The sequence below is a fragment of the Typha latifolia genome, chromosome 13 (assembly GCF_019914945.1).
Source record: "Typha latifolia isolate L0001 chromosome 13, TyphaL0001v2, whole genome shotgun sequence".
NCBI lineage: Eukaryota > Viridiplantae > Streptophyta > Magnoliopsida > Poales > Typhaceae > Typha > Typha latifolia.
In genome coordinates, this window is record NC_133098.1 from 1,855,702 (window position 1) to 1,869,125 (window position 13,424).

The 13,424-nt window shown below is 38.1% G+C and overlaps 3 protein-coding genes across 4 annotated transcripts; 1 reads left to right on the top strand and 2 right to left on the bottom strand.

Moving 5' to 3' along the window:
• Positions 1-332: 332 nt before the first annotated feature.
• Positions 333-5,103, top strand: LOC140799661 (uncharacterized). Its single transcript, XM_073154072.1, has 8 exons — positions 333-663; positions 2,211-2,716; positions 2,813-2,885; positions 3,558-3,638; positions 3,730-3,793; positions 4,358-4,445; positions 4,589-4,673; positions 4,768-5,103. Exons 1-8 carry the CDS (start codon positions 559-561, stop codon positions 4,849-4,851), a joined length of 1,086 nt encoding a protein of 361 aa, XP_073010173.1. The 5' UTR covers positions 333-558; the 3' UTR covers positions 4,852-5,103.
• Positions 5,104-5,290: 187 nt separating this feature from the next.
• On the bottom strand, positions 5,291-7,589 carry LOC140799663 (uncharacterized). Of its 2 annotated transcripts, XM_073154075.1 has the most exons (3): positions 6,971-7,589; positions 5,797-6,879; positions 5,291-5,671 (listed from the first exon to the last, which is right to left on the bottom strand). In XM_073154075.1, exons 2-3 carry the CDS (start codon positions 6,415-6,417, stop codon positions 5,504-5,506), a joined length of 789 nt encoding a protein of 262 aa, XP_073010176.1. In that variant the 5' UTR covers positions 6,418-6,879; positions 6,971-7,589; the 3' UTR covers positions 5,291-5,503. The 2 variants fall into 2 exon arrangements, with proteins under 2 accessions (XP_073010176.1, XP_073010175.1); XM_073154074.1 differs by lacking the exon at positions 6,971-7,589 and having other exon boundaries at positions 5,291-5,674; positions 5,797-6,480.
• Positions 7,590-7,776: 187 nt separating this feature from the next.
• Positions 7,777-12,950, bottom strand: LOC140799662 (cyclin-dependent kinase C-1-like). The gene is made up of 12 exons (XM_073154073.1): positions 12,476-12,950; positions 12,102-12,183; positions 11,931-12,021; positions 11,821-11,850; positions 11,564-11,676; positions 11,398-11,470; positions 11,148-11,268; positions 10,890-11,007; positions 9,499-9,638; positions 9,299-9,356; positions 8,679-8,749; positions 7,777-8,550 (listed from the first exon to the last, which is right to left on the bottom strand). Exons 1-12 carry the CDS (start codon positions 12,583-12,585, stop codon positions 7,998-8,000), a joined length of 1,560 nt encoding a protein of 519 aa, XP_073010174.1. The 5' UTR covers positions 12,586-12,950; the 3' UTR covers positions 7,777-7,997.
• Between the last annotated feature and the right edge of the window lie 474 nt (positions 12,951-13,424).

Here is a 13,424-nt window from a genome sequence, read left to right on the forward strand (position 1 = left end):
TTATAACTCAATGATTACTATCATGGATTCAATTTCTAGATTTTTTTAAAAGAAAATTTGTAGATAATATTTAATATATTTTTTATCGAAGCATTACATGCATATGTTTTACACTAGTTGCAATCAATTTCTTTAAAAGGATTGATTTAATTATCTAATATATTACGAAAGACTAACTTTCTTCTTAAATTTGCCTATAAAAATATTTTTGATAAATATAAATAAATGAAGTGAATAACAATAATAAAAATAAAGAGAGGAAGTGAGGACGAGAAAATATCTTATTAGAGTCTAATTTTGACTTTAAAAAGTAAAAAAATTATTATATCTTCAGTTCCTCCTCGTCTCTCAACCATCATCCAAAGTCGCCGTTTTTTTCCTTTTCTGTTCATCACTTCTCCATCTCGTCTCCCTTAAGAAAGCTTAAGCGGCAAAGAAGAGAATCCAATCCAATCCAATCCAATTACAAGAACGACATAGGAGTGGGTCGAAAAGAAACAGGTCTCCTTTATTCGCTTAATTTGGTCGAAAAAGACGGTCTTGAGCTGGATTCCATCGATGGGTTATCTACCTTCCCTTCGTAGCAAAGCAGCTCACTTGGTCTCAGACATCACCACCGTCATCCTCAATCCGATCTCCGACGATGAGCCGTCGAAGCCGCTGGTGAGTTCTTCATTGGCCTCCTTGATCTCCTTCTTGTTGGGGTTTTGGAGCAATTGATGATGAATCGCTTGCCTATGAGGTTCTTTGTCACAGTTCCGAAATGGGTTTTGGTTTTCTTGGTGATTTGATGCTTAATTGGGGTTTGGGCAGTCTTTGATTCTCTACTTGTGGTTACTTTCGTTTGTTCTCTTTGTTGACTCTGTCGTAGATTGATTAAATGTCATCTTTGAAATCTTAGATAAGTAGGAGAGTTGCGGAATCCTCCATTAGTCTTTGGGATGAAGTAGATGCGCATTAGATTTTATATATTGTTAACTGGGCGATGACTAGATTGTTTCTAGAATGTTTTATTTCATTTTTAGTTGAATCCAGTGATAAATGAGAAAAACGCTAGGGTTAGTGACAAATTGGTGAAGAACGCTGGCCAAAATATGTGCATAAGGTAACAACCGCTAGGTTTTTCATTGACTGCAAATAAAGAGTTAATTTCTTCACGGTTTAATTTTTGGAGTAGTTTCTTCGCGGAAGGAATTGACTTTCCTTTAGATAGTTACTTCAGATTTGTTATATTACCATCGGGATTTTGAAAATTGTGGTCTAGAATATGCAATTTTCGGAAGTAATTAATTTTGTGCGAGTTGATACTCAGTTTGGTTGTTGAGGAGATGTGAAGAAGGCAGAAAATAGGCATTTTCTTATTCGCACTTCCAAATTCTTTTGAAGTTGGGATATAGGTATGTAAGCCTTGAAGATAACTGATAAAAATACTCAAAAGTTATGGTTTTGCATGTTTGCAGAATTTTGTGAAATGGAAACGAAGTTTTAGAGATATAGATGCAAAATGATCATCACTTACAGCACTAAAAATTCATAATTCAGTATTTTATTATGAGGACATGCCTATTCAAAGTACAAAAGCAACTACTGCTAATGAATTAAGGAACTTGACAACTACTTAAGACTAAAACAACATCTTTGGTCAAATGTAGCTAATGTGGATGAAATCAAAAAAAGAAAAGAAAGCATTGGATCTCCCCTCTAGTGGAAATCAAACAAAAAACATTGATATAGTTTTGCTTATTGATTGTACTATTGCCATGCTGCAGTGACAGGCCAGAAGAATGAACTCTTGATATTTGTCTGTCTTGAAACTATGGAGGCACGGTTGGGGATTTCTTAATTATTCTTCCAGTGTGAAGGTGGAATATGGATAGTTAATCTGTTGGTTTGACTTTCGTATACGCTCAGTGTGAAATATGTAGCCTTCTTCCTTCATGTTATTGTTGAATTCTCTTAATGAAGGCTTGAAGAGCTCTTCTCCTTGTATCAGTGTAGCTTGATTTTGCAATATTATTTAAGTCATGAAATATTATGTTAAAAAGCTCGATCTTCTCTTCATATATTGTATCGTTATCTTTTCTTCCACTGTAGCATTTATTTGATTCAGTGATTCTTTACTTGGTTTATGCCTAGAACTTCATCTTTGTACTTTTAGATTTATCAGAATTTTCAATTTAATAGTATTATAATCCCTTTTCTCTTTTTAGGAGGAGGAAGATGGGATGACAAGTCCTGAAAAGGAACTTGAAGAGGAACAGCCTGAGATTCCAGTAGGCCCTGATACATCTTCTTTTACAGCATTCATCATTTCATTGTTATCATCCTCGGAATCTGGAAATCATCATATGGAGAACTTATCTGAGCATCATGTTAAAACGGGCAATACAACTTCAACATCAGGAGTAAAGGAAAATAATGGGAGGAAGAGTCTACTTTCTAGAGGCAAGCAATCAATTGGAAGAGTTATTCATAAAGCAGTTAGAATAGGTGGTTTCAGACAAAGCCAGGAGACTAAGGTTGATGGTAACATAATAAACCACTCAGAATTAGTTGAACATGAACTGCGATCTGAGGTGTCGAAGGAAGTTGCATCAGAATATTATTTGCCAGCCATGTCTGAACCATCAGTGCTTCTGTCAGAAGATTTGCAAACTGCTCTTTACCTTTCTCTTCCGGTTCTGGTTCAAGGGAGGAATTGGGTGTTGCTTTATAGGTAATAATAGACATCTTACTATATGATATAGTATTCTGAAATGCTTAAACACCTAATTTAATATAATCTGCATCTTTATTCTTTATTGTTGTGTAGTACTTGGAGGCATGGGATATCTTTATCTACTCTGTACAGAAGGAGCATGCTTTGGCCTGGCTACTCATTACTAGTATGATCTCATATTAGCTGGTTTTTTCTTTTCTGTTATTTTTGCGTTCATCTAGATGCAATCTTGCATATTGGCAAAAGGCATCATCTAAGTTTAAGGGCATTGCTATACTGTTAACATTAATATTTAACTGCCACTAAAATTTCAGTAAAGTAACATCTTTTTTATTCTAGACTATTAGCTTGTATATGTATGCAGTTCATGTCAATAAGTTGAAAAAAGACAGATTTGATTATTACATATTTATATATCTGAAGGTTACTTACTAGTCAGTCTTGTCTTTACTAACTAAGGCTATTGCTTATTAAATGTGGCTGAGGATTGAGTAGTTATGCTTCTAAATGGCCTTTGTGATTGGCTTGAGAAGGAAACAAATACAAGTATTAGTAACATAAACATTTTTTTATTATGAAGGAGGAAGCCATTGTTTTGTTGACATATCATGTCTTTTATTTGTAAGTATTCACTTGAGAAGGAAGTGAACATGAGTGAGTCTGTGGTGATATGGTGCGTTATGCTGATTTAGAAAGTATATATATTTTAAGTTGTTTGTGCATTATGATTGAGTAGTTATACTTCTCCAAACTTCGCACTAGCATCAAGGAATAACATCCTGTTATTGCAGTTACGCTAATCACTATGTGCTTTTACTCATACTTTGCATCATAACAGATTGTTGGCGATCAAAAAGGTGCAGTTTTTGGTGGTTTAGTTGAGGCCCCACTGCAGCCTACTAATAAGAAAAAGTATCAGGTAGTGGATGTTAGACTATTTGTGCTGCACCATTCTTAATTTGTAATTTTCAAACTAATTATGATCAAGTACTTTTCTCTGCTCCCTCTAGGGGACCAACAACTGCTTTGTGTTCACAAATCTGCCTGGCCATCCTGTCATATTTCGACCAACAGGTAGTAAGAAATTAGTCTTATATATATATGTATATCAGCTTTTTTTTGAAAATTAGTCTTACTTATAAAGTTTAATATTTGCTTTATTCCTTCTTGACTGAAACTTGTGGATATCTTTGCAGAAGTAAAAAAATAGCATAAATATGCCATCAGAAGTTGTGCAATACATACTCTATTAATATGATACCATTTACATATTCTGTCTTTTTTTAACTGACTATCTACATGGAGGGAACATGCACAGTTTCAGATTTTGATGGATAAATATCCAAGTTAGCACTTCTTATTAGCATTATGTGTTAAAACTTAAAACCTTCTGTTAATTAGTCTGGGCTATCAAACTAATTTTGTCAATCTTCGTAAAGCCAAACTGTTTCTACTGGAAAAGGAAGTTATTAACATTTCATGGTTAAGAATTAAAATATTATGCATTTCCTCCTCTTTACATAAGAACTCTGTTCTATTTCATCCATTCTGTAATAAAAAGCATCTATCTACCTGGTAGCTCTCTTGTTATTTTATTCATCAAATAGTATGGAGACATTGAAACTCTTCTTCTTGCAGGTGCTAATCACTATTTCACTCTATGCTCAGCCGACTTTTTGGCCTTGGGTGGTGGCGGTCACTTTTCACTCTATCTCGACGGAGATCTGTGAGTTTTGCGCTCTTTTTTTTTGGCCTCTGCTTTCATTTTACACATTGGCTATGCACATTGTACCTTTGTATATTTGACAATCATCATGTCCTACAAATTTGTTAAGGTAACATTAACACTCTCAATGATCTCTTTTGAAGATTGAACGGATCGAGTTCTACTTCAGATACCTTCAACAACTCATGCCTTGCACATTCCCAAGACTTTGCAGTGAAGGAGGTTGAGGTATGATGACGTTGTGATATTTCTTTCAATACTTGCAACGTCAATTCTTCCCGCCTTCTTGTAGCACATAAGAGTCGTTTCCTGTGTAACGCAGTTATGGGGGTTCGTCTATGCATCAAAGTATGATGAGATAGTCACTCTGTGCCGCACCGAGAAACCGGGGATTTGCAGATGGTGAAGTGCTTCTCTGTTTGTGAACCAGACAACTATAACTGGTGGTATTGACATGGAACAATCACCAAATGTATATAAATGTTTCATATGATTTACATTACTGTAATACTTGAGAGATTTTCCTCAATGTAAAAAGACTGGTAGAGTGAGCGAGAGCAGTATCATTTTATGATCTTATAAATGGAGCTCTGACTATCAACAACATATTTGTAAATACTGCTTCCTTCTTTGCCATTTAAATAGTTTGAGATGAAAATGACTGAATCTTAGCAGTAAACAGTACTCTAACTATGCCTTGAGATGGTTAGAGACGCTCCTTCTGTATATATATATATATATATATATATATATATATGGGTTTGAATTTTTGTATTTTAATTAGGATTTAGGACACAATTAAATTTCCACTCATTAAAAAAACACACAAAGTAATACTCTGTCTATAAAATTTCCAAGAAGACTTCAATATTATATGTTTAGGCGCTAATATAAAGTTCATGGGCCATTTAATTAGAAGCCCTACCTAGAGTTCGATATAACATAAGCCCATGTTTGATTGACACATGAAAACGAATACCTTGCAGAGTTATCATCATACCCACATAAACACAGTGACACCAGAGATTTAACTTAATTAATCTCTCTGTGTCCCATGTTTAAGTACTAATATGACATGAACCAGGGGAGGAGTTTGGATCATAATGAAAGAGGATCACTTCTTCAGAGTTGCCGCACTTGCACTTGAAGCAAATCTTCATTTCCCCTCCTCTGGAGATCCCAATCTCCGCCTTCCTCTTCATATTCTTCGCCTTCTCCGTCTCCTTCTGCTTCGGGATAGATAGAAATATAAGCACACAGATCGACTAAGTTCAATAAGAAACTAGGAGGACGAACATGGATGATGAACTCATCGATCAAGAAAGGAGTAATGAAGGAATTGGAAACGAACCTTCTTGTCATCGAGCTCAGGCACGGTCAAGATGGACGGAGGGATCTGAGCTGGGGAAGGATTCGAAGCGCTGGGGGTTATCTCCGCGATCGAAGGGGTCGACGGAGAGACCCGAGCAGAGGAAGGATGCCTAGTAGCGCCGGCGATCCTCTCCGCGGTCGAAGCGGTCAACGGAGAGACCTGAGCCCAGGATGGATTCGAAGCGCCCGCAATTCTCTCCGCCGTCGAAGGGGTCGATGGAGAGATCTGAGCAGAGGAAGGATTCGTAGAGGCCGCAATCCTCTCCCCGGTCGGAGAGGTCGACGGCAAGATCGGAGCGGTGGTTGTCTCCACCGTCGGATCGGGGATCGGACGACCCAATGAGTTGGAAGCCTCCGCAGTAGGAGGCGGCGGTGGCGGAAGCTTGGCGGAGGCGGGGGCGAGGGTGGCGCGGATATCGTCCTCCTCCGCCTCCAGGACGGCAGCGGCAGCGGCGTAGTGGGTAGGGGCAGAGGCGGAGCGCGCGAACTTGGCCGGCGGCTGCGAGGCGGGGAGAGGGATGGGGCACGAATCCCAGCGGTCCAAGAAGGGCCGCCGTCGCTTGTTGCCGCAACAAGGGCACGGCTTGCTGTAACCCACCATATCTCTCTCTCTCTCTCTCTCTCTCTCTCTCTCTCTCTCTCTCTCTCTCTCTCTCTCTCTCTATCTTCTCTTTCTAGATCTCGGATCACGGCTTCTTGGAGAAGGGGAAGGAAGCCCTTTCTCTCGATCTTTGGGAGGGGAATTGGAATCTTGGACTCTTGGTTTCTTGTAGGGAAAAGGGGATTTGAATCGAGAGGGAGAGAAGGGTAGGCGATGGGATTGTTTTATAGAGGAGGGTGAGGGAGGAGACCGTTGGGAGAAATAGGCGCGAAGAGGAGCAATTGGGTGGATTCCGGATGCCGTTATGTTCCGAATCGTACCGGAAACGTCCACCTTTCGGAGGAATTATTTAGGATTAATTACCTTTTACCCCACAAGAAAAAAAGAAAGACAAAAACACTCCTGAATTGCTTAGTTGTATCAATAAGCCCCTTTGAGGATAAAAAAGGGAACGCCAAACATCTGTTAGGGAAAAAAAAAAGAATAAATTTAATGGAAAGAAAGTTTTTAAATGAAAGCCCAATGATCCAAGTATTCGAAGGATAATATTTACCACTCTAGAACATCATATCCAGACATGTTGGTCTTGAAGGCAAAAGTACTATCTGAGTGCTGAAGTAGCTGAGAGTTGACTGTGTCATTCTTACAGGCAGAAAGAAGCATTTTCACAAAAAAGAAAAGGTTATATTGTCCATCAGGGATCTCCTCCAATTAGCAATTATCTTAGATATCAGTTTATCTGTAATGTTGCAGAAGCTAATTTGCTGAATCCAAGTAAGATTCAGGGCATTCTTTTCAGGAACAAGAACAATAAATTCAGGCCCAGGGGACTGCTGAGGAAGTTTGACGAAATTTTTTTTCCTTACACTGAAGTTCTTACAGCATAAACTTCCATGCAGCCAGAGGAATTTGAATTTTGCACAGGAGGAATTCAGAACAAAGAATATATGGATTAGGATCATAAAAGGTGTAGTCTTGAAGTAACTCACCAGACAACTTTGGATCTAAGAGGCATGACCAAATAAGTACGTCTGTCCCCTTGGTTGTATTGATCTAGCTCAAGAGATACTTCCTATTGATAATTTTCCCCCTTGGGCAGAAGTTGTCTGCATAGCCCCTGCCAGAACTAAAATCACCCCCCAAAAAACTCCGGGATTTCAAAAGTGCTTTGATGAAACAAAAATTTGATAGTGTTTGAGCTCTTAACGACCATGTCAGAATGATCAATTCTATCTGCATATCAATAGCTTTCCTGCAAAAGGGAATGAGCCTTGGACATCATAGTCATAGACACAACATACCAAAACTATTTGCCTGTGCTCCAAATAATGTAGAACCACACATTTCAGATCCTGGAAATTTGAAGTTTACCACAATAGTACCGCATTTGTGAGATAAAGGTTGCACTTACACAAGTAACAGTCTTAAAAGTCAATGGGAAAATAGCAAAGCACATTATCAAGCTCTGACTTTGAAGATCAGTGAGAACAGTATACTCAAGTCCTAAACGCAAGCCCGATAAATATAGTACTCGTACTGCATTACGTAATTATCACCTTACCGAAGAACCTAAATCTCCACTATTGCCAGCTACCATACTGCTGCTGTTGGTTGCGGTTCCCACCGATCATGTTGGGACCACGGCCTGGACCTGAAGGTCCATATGGGCCTCCTTGGGGGTAATTTGGTGCACCAGCTCCATACCCACTGCCACTCCCACCTCTAGGCCCACCAGTACCAGGCATACCACTACCAGCATAAGAGGGTGGTCCACGCCCTTGAGGAGGATATGGACCAGTACCATAACCACCACCTTGACCTCCACGATTTGGGTTATATCCACCACCTGGATTTGCACCCTGTGGATACCTGCTAGGCCCTCCAGAGGGCCCGCGAGGCTTCCCATAGTGATGGCCTGGCCCCGCAGCCATGGGAGGTTGAGCACTGTGAATCGGCTGGCTCGGACCAGGTCTGATCTGAGGGTGCTGTTGGCCAGTCTGCTGGATGGGAGGCAACCGAGCATGTGGTTGTGGATGCTGCAATTTTTGACGTTTGGCTGCCTCTTCTTGTTGCCTTTGTTGTTGACGCTTTTTCTTTGTCTGGAATTCGTGTGAGGACTCATACTTAGGTAAGCTGCATCAGGATGGTGAAACATAAGTCGAATGAATTGAAGGTAAGAAACCTAAACGAGTCTAAAACATTGATTGGACTGATACAAAGAAATTTCAAGTTTTCCAGAGGGAAGTAGTGGCAAACAAAACCTTTTAGGGTCACAAGGTAGAGGGTCGGTCCAAAAATACTCTGCATCAAGTGCATCTTTTGCAGATATCCTCTGAAATTGGAAAGAGGATACAAACAGTCACATATATAATAAATGACAAATGTACAAGTAAATGGGGATGCATACGAGATTCAAATTAAACTCAATTATATGTCATCAACACAAGTTTCTCTTTCATGAATCTATGCTTCCATTTTGCAAACTACAATTCAGATTCCATTAAACAATGAAAAACATATTTAAATTCTCTTTTAACAAGTACATTTCTCATGATATTACAAATTGTTTGATGTTTCATCCAAATGTGTGGCCTTTCAAGTTATTAATTAATATCAAGCTCCTTTGGCAGAAAGCAGATATAATGTACATATTGGTATAAAAAACAGGAAGGAAAAGCATCCCAAATCATGGAATTTTGATAAGGAGAAAATATTAGAAGAGCCCAAGAACACCAGTACAAAAAGAAGCAACACTCAAATCATGATTCATGAGATAGCTAGATCAAGTGCCACTAGTCAACTCTTCAATGAGGTGAGGATATGTTCATGCATAGTGATTGACTATCTCTAAAATGTTACAGGCAAAATTAAATAACAATACCTGTGATGGGTCTAATGTTAACATCTTTTCCAAAAGTTCCAGAGCATGGCGATCAAAACTGTCAAATCACAAAAAAAAAATGCATCATATGAAATAAGAACTAAGTTAAATATCCATAACCCCTATCCCAAAGAAGGCCATTCAGAAACGGCACAAGAATAGCACAAACCTATATGTTACAATTTGAATAGATCACTTACTGCTTAAAAACCTCTCTGACACGTCTTTTCAATGGTCGTGGAGGCTTGAAATTGTTATACCAGGGAATTTTAGTCACACCTGGCCAGTTGACCTCATCCGGAGTCCCACAAAGCTCAAATATTTTAGTCAGTTGCTCTGGCTACAGGACGAAAAATGAAAAACTGGATATTACTCCCTCTCCCATTTGGAATTTTGAGTGCCAAAAATTTCTACAACATTAAGACTTATCTGTTATCTGATTATTAAGCTGCAATAGTAAATGAAAATATTGTGCGACCAGCATTCTTAGAGTTCATTATGGTTGTGACTTGTAACCAGAAGATTAATATGGAATATATCAAGCTCTCTTTGAATCGAAGAGACTAAGAAAATTAAATTCCCTTGACAGTACTGCAAAATATTAATCACTGAATTGCCAGAATATGAGTGGAACAGTGCAAGCTTCACGGATAATTTCAGCACCTTCACGAGCAAGATCACACTCTTCATTGAAGGTTCCAATGCTAAACAATATTAAGAGTGTAAATAAATTACTTAACAAAGTAATCAACATCGAAAAGGGGTTAGAACTATCATTTTCTACCCCTCCTTTATCCACAGTATAAGATACTGCCTATTTTATCAAAGTACTACGGCAGTGCTTTGGTGGAGTAGCCGTATAGATATCCACCAGTAATGGAGATATTCCCTAGGTTATAATTCAGACTTATTTCCTCCTTATTTGTTCACTTTTCCTTCCATTCTAATTCTCCTACTTTCTCATGAATCCTTTTGTATAACTCATGGCTTAAGGCAATCCTGTAGGCAAGTACTAGGAGCCCCACCTACTTTAACTTCAAAGTCCCAAAACTTGGGAACATACATTTTACTGGGCCAGAAAATGGTGCATTGAAATAGGCGCAACAATCTGAAACCTTTCCAAGAAATAAAACTCAATAAATGATAACCAAAAAATTATTTCTGTACTTGAGTAGATAGTAGTTCAAAATCAATCTTTGGGAACTAAATAGATTGTGAATCTATGTCATCCCTGTCAACAACTACCTTAGAAGCAATCCTCCCAATCAAGCAATTAATTTTCCTTGCTATGCTTCAGTTCACAAAGCGTCACTCAGCTTTAGTTCAAGATTGTATGACTGTCCATTTCCTCACTATTTCTTGTTCCTCTGATTGATAATTTTTTTAAAAGCAAGAAAGAGAAAGAGGAATGGAGTCTCTAGACTTCAAGTATTTCAAAACTTCTGTGGGTGAAAAATAAAACTGTCAGCAACATCATACTGAAAAATATCATAAAGTAGTTATTGTGAAAATATTGAAGGAACTAAAAACTACACGTAAAGATAGTTCAGTACAATAAAAAAAACAAAGGATTAGTCGCAGAAAACAATACCTCATTTTTCCCTGGCAAGATTGGTTTCCCATGAAGAAGTTCCGCAAAAATACATCCAACAGACCACATGTCAACTGCTGGACCATACTTCGTGCTTCCCAGTAGCAACTCTGGAGGTCTGTCAATCAAACCATTGGAATATAAAAGCTAAGGTACAGGAAGTTATTTGTTTGATTAAAAAAGCAAACTAGACAAAACCATAAATCCAAATAGGGAAACTCATGTCATCTTCATCTGCCAAAGAAATGAAGGATTCACCTGTACCATAGAGTTATCACCCGGTTTGTAAGGTTCCCATTGTGATCACTAGAGAATGATCGTGCAAGGCCAAAATCAGCAAGTTTCAAATTTCCCTCATTATCGATCAAAAGATTAGACCCTGCAGAAGAAGAAGTCTCGAAATCAAATTAGTAACTAGATAGAATATGCTAGACCCTCCCCCATCCTCCCCACTCAAACCAAAAAAGAAGGATAAAACATATGGTTAGATCTTCACAGAGTGTAATACCTTTAATATCCCGATGCAGCACTTGGTTGACATGGCAATAATGCAGTCCTGTTAGCAGTTGCCTCATGTAGCACTGTGGGACAAAAAAATACGCAGCGGAAGATAAATAGCTAGCAGAGATGTAATGAATAACAAACAAAAAGTTGATCAAGAATGTCTAGATGACCTTAATCTGAGGAACTGTAAACCGCATTCCAGGCCTATCTGATAACCCAGTCAAATCATGATCCATGTATTCAAAAACCATGTATATACTTCCCTTATACTTGTTGCCATCAGCTGATTTTACAATTCAATATATTAGAGTTCTCTTCAATTTAAAAGGAGGTTTGGTTAAAAAAACAAGAAGATACAACATTTGAAACTAGTAAGACATCATATGCTAATTCACAATGAACTAGAGAAAGTCTGATCTGAAGAAACCTGGCTTTCCTTGTTCATCCTTTTCTGGACCTGGAATGATTCACAAACAATCAACTGACTTAACAGAAAATAGTCAATAATAATTGAAGTACAACATCCCATTAGGATACCTGGTGAAGTGACAATTTCCTTTAGTTGAATAACATTCTGATGATGCAGCTTCTTTAGAATTTTGATCTCACGTATTGCTGTTATTGGGAACTGCAAGTATTTGAACACCTAAAAATTCGCTCTCATAATTTCAAAAACGCACACTAGTATGGAAAAGTACAAGAACATACCCCTTCTCTTTCATTGTCCATTCTGATTTTCTTTAAAGCCACTATTTCGCCTGTTCTTGTTTCTCTAGCCATGTATACTTGCCTGCACTCCATTAATCAAAAACAAATAATTTTCTTTGTGGAACACCAAAGTTAAACCAAAATCTTACCTTCACATCATAGTTACTGGTAGTAATTTTTTCAGATATAGCAACCAACAAGTCAGCACACTTTAGGCTTTTTTATAGAAAAGATTGTAAGATTATAACAAGGAAGTAACAAAAAGAAGCAACTTTCAACCAAAATTTTAGGTCAATTTGGTTTCCAATAACACATTGATACATCAGGAACAAAGAAGAAAGTTAAGGGGCGGTCTTGAAGCTTCTAAGACTTACCCATAAGTGCCTTCACCGATCTGCTCCAATTTCTCGAAGCAATCGACGCTCCGAGATCCCCAGGAGGGGGACTCGTCCAAATTCAATTGCCCAGGAGCGGCCACCGCCATTACCACCGCAGCTACAAACCCTCGAGGGCAAAGACGACCGAGGCGAGAAGCGACGCACCCGTTATCAGTTATCGAGAAGAGGGAATTCCAATACAATGGGATCTAAATTAAGGAGGAAATCGAGGGACGCCGTCTATTAGGGTTTCTGCGAGGAAGAGGAGGGGAGAGGAGTAGAGGAGGAGGAGGAGGAGGAGGAGGAGGGTTATGAGGTATCCGAAGAATAAGCTTATTCGTCAACTAGAGGAAAGAGAGACTTGGACGAGTTTCCGCCGAGCTGAGGAAAAGAACCCAGAGGACGCTCAAGATATTTAGTTTTATTTTTATTTAGAAAAGGACGCTAAGAGATAATTACGCCTCTTTCGATTAGGAGAATAATTTGTAAATCGATTCCACTTAATAATTATATTTAACAAACATAATCATATTATTAAATTAATTCCACTTATTTAACAAATATGCCTCTCTCCCTTTATACATAAAGGCTATATTTTAACCAAACATTATATTGTGGATACAAATAATAAAACCCTTTACCTTTGTATTAAGTTCTACCAATATAAATTTGATAATTGGACATGTCTAAAATATCAATAACCATAAAACAAAAATTCCTTTGGGGCTATTTGGTGCCGTGTGTTTAAAGATACTACATCAGCATGCATTCTAGAATAACTATTTTTGTTTATAGGACCAATATAATTGTCTTAATATATCAAGAATCATATGCTGCATTTTAATATACACTTCAATTCAGTATTCATCAAAACACAAATTTTTAATTTTCTATAATAAAGGAAGAGTGTTACATGTGTTCTTATTACTATTAGTTTGAAGAAAAA

Bases quoted from the DNA above. Each gene is read 5' to 3' on its own strand.
- LOC140799661 (XM_073154072.1), top strand. From the start codon at position 559: ATGGGTTATCTACCTTCCCTTCGTAGCAAAGCAGCTCACTTGGTCTCA. The intron at 664-2,210 runs GTGAGTTCTTCA...TTCTCTTTTTAG, and splicing joins ATGAGCCGTCGAAGCCGCTG to GAGGAGGAAGATGGGATGAC. The intron at 2,886-3,557 runs GTATGATCTCAT...GCATCATAACAG, and splicing joins GGCCTGGCTACTCATTACTA to ATTGTTGGCGATCAAAAAGG.
- LOC140799663 (XM_073154074.1), bottom strand. From the start codon at position 6,417: ATGGTGGGTTACAGCAAGCCGTGCCCTTGTTGCGGCAACAAGCGACGG. The intron at 5,675-5,796 runs GTTCGTTTCCAA...TCTATCCCGAAG, and splicing joins CTGAGCTCGATGACAAGAAG to CAGAAGGAGACGGAGAAGGC.
- LOC140799662 (XM_073154073.1), bottom strand. From the start codon at position 12,585: ATGGCGGTGGCCGCTCCTGGGCAATTGAATTTGGACGAGTCCCCCTCC. The intron at 12,184-12,475 runs GTAAGTCTTAGA...AATGGAGTGCAG, and splicing joins ATCGGTGAAGGCACTTATGG to GCAAGTATACATGGCTAGAG. The intron at 11,008-11,147 runs GTGAATCCTTCA...TTTGATTGACAG, and splicing joins GTGATAACTCTATGGTACAG to ACCTCCAGAGTTGCTACTGG.